At 40.9% G+C, this 6,530-nt stretch overlaps 1 protein-coding gene across 1 annotated transcript; it reads left to right on the forward strand.

Annotated features, from left to right (window-relative positions):
* The first annotated feature begins 2,004 nt into the window (after window positions 1-2,004).
* On the forward strand, window positions 2,005-4,124 carry LOC147444198 (osmotin-like protein OSML81). The gene is made up of 2 exons (XM_086526902.1): window positions 2,005-2,192; window positions 3,338-4,124. The coding sequence occupies exons 1-2, from the start codon at window positions 2,147-2,149 to the stop codon at window positions 3,784-3,786; spliced, it is 495 nt and encodes a 164-aa protein (XP_086383028.1). The 5' UTR covers window positions 2,005-2,146; the 3' UTR covers window positions 3,787-4,124.
* Window positions 4,125-6,530: the final 2,406 nt, after the last annotated feature.

Here is a 6,530-nt window from a genome sequence, read left to right on the forward strand (position 1 = left end):
CGATCTAGAATGGTGCCTTGCTCTCATTCATATATATATATATATATATATATATATATATATATATATAATTAGAGAGAGAGAGAGAGAGAGAGAGAGAGAGAGAGAGAGAGAGAGAGAGAGAGATTGCTCTCATTCATATATATATATATATATATATATATATATATATATATATATATATAGAGAGAGAGAGAGAGAGAGAGAGAGAGAGAGAGACCGTTGAAGGCGATCGGCTGTACGAGGCCATCGAAGTAGTGTGTATAGGGACACGTGCTCCCCCTTTCGACGGCCTCTCTCTCTCTCTCTCTCTCTCATGTGCAAAAGGGGGACGTGCTCCCCCTTTCGACGGCCTCTCTCTCTCTCTCTCATATATAAAATTAATGACAAAAGGGGGAGCACGTGCCTTTGTGCACATGAGAGAGAGAGAGAGAGAGAGAGAGAGAGCTCTCTCTCTCATGTGCAAAAGGGGAACGTGCTCCCCCTTTCGACGGCCTCTCTCTCTCTCTCTCATATATGACAAAAGGGGGAGCACGTGCCTTTGTGCACATGAGAGAGAGAGAGAGAGAGAGAGAGAGAGAGAGAGGTCGTCGAAAGGGGGAGCACGTGCCCCTATACACACTACTTCGATGGCCTCGTACAATCGATCGTCTTCATCGGCCTCTCTCTCTCTCTCTCTCTATATATCTATATATCTATATATATATATATATATATATATATATATATATATATATATATATATATATATATAACACTAACTAACTACCCATAGATTTTGACTTTAAATGCAAAATCCCATACCTCACTTTGTGTCCAATAGGGATCAAAGCTTCACAATTGTGGTTAGCTTTTGGTACAATTCATGAGTGGGTATCTAAGGAATTCAAGTTGTATTCCAATACGAGTGTGCAAAAGAGATGACAATGAGAAAAGGTTTGAGGTAGAGAATATTACAAAGTGGTACATGCAATCATCAAGCAACCATAGTATCATTCCTTTCTAGAAAGTATTCTTTCAAGCCTTTGCTCTTTACACGACCCTAGAAGAAAAGTCCATTTGAAAAGAATAGAAGGGGCTAAGGTAATTGAAACTCAAAAATACCCAAAAATCCCACAAAAAGAAGAAGGAGATTATTTTTAAAGGCGTAGGAGCAATCCCAAGAGACCTCATAGATCTATCCGACGAGTCTTCAACTCGAGAAGAGATCGGTGGAAAACCTCAAGACAAGGATTGATTTATGTTTGTTTGATATGAGAGTGCATGTAAGCCTAAAAGTTGCATTTTTGAGCAATCAACACTCCCAAGGCCTCTAGAGGCAAAACTTACAATCCCAAAAAGGGGGCACTTAGATTTTGTCGAGTTGGGTTTGGCTTCACGCTTACGTGAACTCGAATTTGACTTCAAAGCCGCAATGAGAACAAGGGCTACATTCACAAGAAGATTTATAATTTTTCTCATGTAGGAAAATGGAGTCTTTTTCAGTGGTTTTTCATACAGTATGTAACATCATGAGCTTCTGCTTGAGAGGCACCACATACCTAGCTAGGTATGATTGGGGGCAGGGGACCACCGGGCCGGCGGTCCCCTGCCCCCAATCGTACCTAGCTAGGTATGTGGTGCCTCCCTCGCAGAAGCTCATGATGTTGAGGTAAGTCACAATGTGAGAATTATTGTTAGGATCTGTCCAAACCTTCTTGTGATTATCATCAACAAAATAAGCATATTCTTATGCATGTATGAAATTGACTTGAATCCAGAAGAAAGTGAAAAGAGTTTAGTGATATGCTTAAGGTTGTGATCTCCATGTTGGATGGGCACTTACAAGGTATATTCTTATCATATGGATTTGTGTTCAAACGAGGTAAAACAAGGTGGTGTTTGATTACACAAGACCACAGTTTGTTTCAAGGTGCGCTCACATAGCAAATTGCATGATGGGATGGATTCTTTATGCCCACACCAAGAAGTATAAAAGGGGGAGGGGAGCTCAAGTAGAAGGCATCAACACTAGAGAGAGAGAGAGAGAGAGAGAGAGAGAGAGAGAGAGTGTTTTAAGAGACCTCAAAGGCCTACCCACCAAGTATTGAACTCAAGACTTGACTGTGAGAGAGAGAGAGAGAGAGAGAGAGAGAGAGAGAGAGAAATGGGTGCTCTTGCATTGTCCCTTGTGGTGGCCATTCTTTGCTTAGGTGAGAAAATTTTCCTTCTAAGATCTCTTTTGATGACAAGGAAAAACCTTTGATCTTTCACCTGCGTTTGGTTATGAAGAACTCATGTGAGCTCCTTTGCTCATGAGCGCACAAAAGCTTTACATGGGCATGGAGTTTAATTACTGACATGACAGAAGGTTAATAGGCGATCATAATGACAAGAGGTTAAAAGTTTGCATGCTGAAGTCTACAAATATTTAAGTCTAGGATTAGGCAGGCTAATTTGTATGTATGTTGGGAAGTCTAATAAGCTAGAATCAGGCAGCCTGATGTGCTCTATTACTAGACTGACATGCTCTCTCTCTCTCTCTCTCTCTCTCTCTCTCTCTCACACACACACACACACACACACACACACACACACACACACACACACACAAAGAAGAAGTTTTGTACACATTCTCACAACAATTCCCACATCGTGACTTATCTCAACATCATGAGCTTCTGTGAGGGAGGCACCGCATACCTAGCTAGGTACGATTTGGGGTAGGGTACTGCCGGCCCGGTGGGGGGGCCGGTGGTCCCCTGCCCCCAATGGTACCTAGCTAGGTATACCGTGCCTCTCGAGCAGAAGCTCATGATGTTATGCATTGTATGAAAAACATTGAAAAAGACTCTGTTTTCCTACATGAGAAAATGTCTAAATCTTCTTGTGACACACACACACACACACACACACACACACTCTCACGCTTTCTGTTGTGCATAGGAGACCCATCTCAATCTCATTAATTCCCTCATTCAATGCTCTGATTACTTCTCTTTATGTAGAAGAAGCTAGCTGGAGTTAGTCAAGCATCTCTCTCTCTCTCTCTCTCTCTCTCTCTCTCTCTCTCTCACACACACACACACACACACACACACACACACACACACACACACACACACGTGTGCTCGTGCACACACCATTTGTGTTGGTCACAGAAAACCCATCTCAGTCTTCATTTTTTCCCCTTATTTTCCCTACATTCACTGCTCTGTATGCAGAAGAAGCTACCTGGAATTAGTCATGGCTTTCAACAAAGACATCATTTCAAAATTCAATTTTTTTCTGCTAAAATTGATGGAAACACAAATATTGCAGATTCCTCTAAAGCTTATGATTTGGATGGGTTTAGCAGGAATGGGAGTCTCTGCCACAAGCATCCATGTGGTGAATAATGCTGCAAGAACAATATGTGCCAAGTACTGGGTACCAAACCAAATAGGAGGAGGATGCAGGGAGCTAAAGCCGGCGCAAGCATGGGACCTCGGAACGTCCGGGGCATGGGTCGCAGCGACAATGTGGGCCATTGAAGGGAGCTGCGCCGGGCAACCATGCAACACCGGTCCCCCGGCCGGAGTATCCCAATTCGAGTTTACAATCAATGGCTTTTCCAACTTCGACTACTACGATCTCTCCATCCGCAGTGGCTTCAACATGGGCATCAGCGTCGGCCCCACCAATCCTGCATGCCCCTCACAGTTTTGCAGGGCTCAAAACCAATGCGACGGCATGCTCCCCAATGGCCCCGATCGTACCAAATCTTGTGCCTCTGGCAGCACTGACTATGTCATTACCTACAATTAATCATACTCATGCACCTCACTGAAATAGATGCTTATCTACATTATCACCATAATGCAGCATCACAAACTACAGGAATTAGGCATAAAACTAAATGTAAATAAGGACTATTTCTCGCCTTCATGATGTGAACCGATGTAGGGTAAAGGAGCCAATTATGAGACATGCTCTGGGCAAGATTGGGCAGGGTAGACCGTATCCACGCCCAATTTAGAGACAAACATTTGGAATATGCTTGGAATCTTGCTCATGTGTCCTCTTCTAATTTGCTAAGAAGTGTACCATTATAAAGCTTTCATTGTCTCTAATGTTTTAAGAAGCCTCAAAATATGATTTTCTTATGTGACATTCTTCAATTCTCCTTTTTCATGATGAATCTGATGCAATTTTCAAATTATGAAAATGCCTAGACTTGCAAAATCCCCCCCAAAATTACTTAATCTTTCAGCTTAGTGTTTCTAATATGGCTCCTCTATCCTAAAGCACTAAGAATGTGATCACTTCCTTTTTTATCTAGTGAAACTAGAAAATGATGCTACTACGATTTGAACTCAGTACCTACAAATGCACACATATAAACTACATAGCTTGTTTCGACAAGATTAAAGAGACCTTTAAATCACACAAACACACCACAATTTTTCCTCTTTGTACAAACTAGTGTTAATTTGTTAATATCAAGTTGCATTGATACATGAGTTGGGTGAGCTTCATTTGTGCTTGAGGGATCCACTATAATAACCGCCCTATATAACGTGCGTTCGTAGGGTATTTTAAAAACCCCTCTTTTTAAAATGAGGATATATTATATTTACCATTTTCTTTAATGAATTAACGTTTTTTTCCAAAATGGATTTAAAATCCCCTCTTGCACACAAGAAGATTTAGAAATTTTCTCATGTAGGAAAACGGAGTCTTTTCCAGTGTTTTTCATACAATGAATAACATCATGAGCTTTTGCTCGAGAGGCACCGCAAACCTAGCTAGGTACGATTGGGAGCAGGGGACCTCCGGCCCCCCCACCGGGCCGGCGGTCCCCTGCCCCCAATCGTACCTAGCTAGGTATGCAGTGCCTCCCTCACAAAAGCTCATGATGTTGAGGTAAGTCACAATGTGGGAATTATTCTGAGAACTTGTCCAAAACTTCTTGTGAATTGCTAATGGATCTTTGTTAAATTGCAAAAAATTTCAAAAATAAGATATCCCTACTATTGAACGCACTTGGTATATTAACATGATTATACAATGTAACCCCCTCAAGCATTTGTGAAGTCTCAAGGGTTATATAGGGAAACAAAGGTTCATTTTATATAGAATGGTCCCATATACAGGGGTTAAAAAGACATTTCATGCAAGCAGGTGACATCCCTTTATTGTTACTAGTGACAATCCTCACTTGTGGGAACATAAGTTGAGCAAGCTGATAATCTCTCTGTGCCAATTTGGGATTTTTTTTTCCCCTTCTACCAAATTTCCTTCTCATTTAGATGTAGACTGTAACTTCCAATGAAATTTTGTGAATTTGGAAGATTTTTGAGCTATTTCCTTGCCTTTTTTTTTTTTTTTTTTGCTGGTTCTCGTCCGCTTACCCTCATTTCAAACTGGCTAATTTGATTTTTCAACTGGCTCTGGGCTAGGCTGAGGCAAACCTTTCCCAAACATTTGGAATTTGCATGTGGCACAAGCAAGAGAGGTTAGTAGCTGCTGATTTTAAGCACACCAAGCTCAAATTTAGATTTTATTGGTGCCAAATTTGGACAGTCCCAACCTCAACATTAAATCCAGAAGAAATAATTTCCCAAACAAGTTACGGTAGTATATGCTATGTAGGTATGGGCATACCCTTCTCAAAGCACAAAAAAGCATCAATGGTCAAAACGAGCTCTGGTTCACCATCCTTGGCTAAATTGGTGTGTGTGTGTGTGTGTGTGTGTGTGTGTGTGAGAGAGAGAGAGAGAGAGAGAGAGAGAGAGAGAGAGAGAAACCAATTCAACCAAAGCCCTACGATCGAGCTTGATATTTATTAAGAACACACCAATAAAGTGGCCAATGCTTATGCCTTATGCCTAGAAGCTAGTGTGAGCCGCATAAGGCTTTTGTGACTGAGCTTGGTCTCATGAATATGAAACTCTTTTGCTCTTTCTAACATAATCTTTCACATATTTTCAACAAAAAAAAAGAACCTAATTCAAACCATAAAAGCCAGATAGCAAATAAAGAAGAACAAAATGAATCAAACAACAGGCACACATTGGGTTAGAAGCAGAATCAAAACCAGTACATCGTTTTTTAAAAAAATATTTTTTTATTTTTTAAACCATAAAGGGCGAGAGCATAATTATATTAAATAAGAAGCGCAATTACAAAAGATTACCACTTGGGGTATAGTTCGGTCAATAGATACAAAATCTTTGGTGTTCACATTTACAATCTTAGTGAGGGTTTTAATCTCTTAGGGTAATCAGGAACTCGTGCAGGTGGGCGACAAGCCGAATACCATTACTGTGTAGCTTCCTTAATCTTTCTCCATCCGTTCGGCATTCATCCAGCATCCTCTGTAAGTGTGTACATGATCCATCAAGAAATACCTCTTGCTATTTGTTTATGTTGGCGCTGTTGTAGAAACTCATGTAGTCCGAGAGTACCTTGAAGCTAGCTTCATATATCCGGCATTGCTCCAGCTCTAGTTGATTCACCTGTAAGGAAAAGTGGTAAAACAATTCTCTCAAACTTTTAATCTGGTAAAA

The sequence above is a fragment of the Adiantum capillus-veneris genome, chromosome 13 (assembly GCF_014529385.1).
Source record: "Adiantum capillus-veneris isolate H3 chromosome 13, ASM1452938v2, whole genome shotgun sequence".
Lineage (NCBI taxonomy): Eukaryota > Viridiplantae > Streptophyta > Polypodiopsida > Polypodiales > Pteridaceae > Adiantum > Adiantum capillus-veneris.

Coding starts and splice junctions, on each gene's coding strand:
- LOC147444198 (XM_086526902.1), top strand. CDS start 2,147: ATGGGTGCTCTTGCATTGTCCCTTGTGGTGGCCATTCTTTGCTTAG. Junction 2,193..3,337: donor GGTGGCCATTCTTTGCTTAG/GTGAGAAAATTT, acceptor TGGGTTTAGCAG/GAATGGGAGTCTCTGCCACA.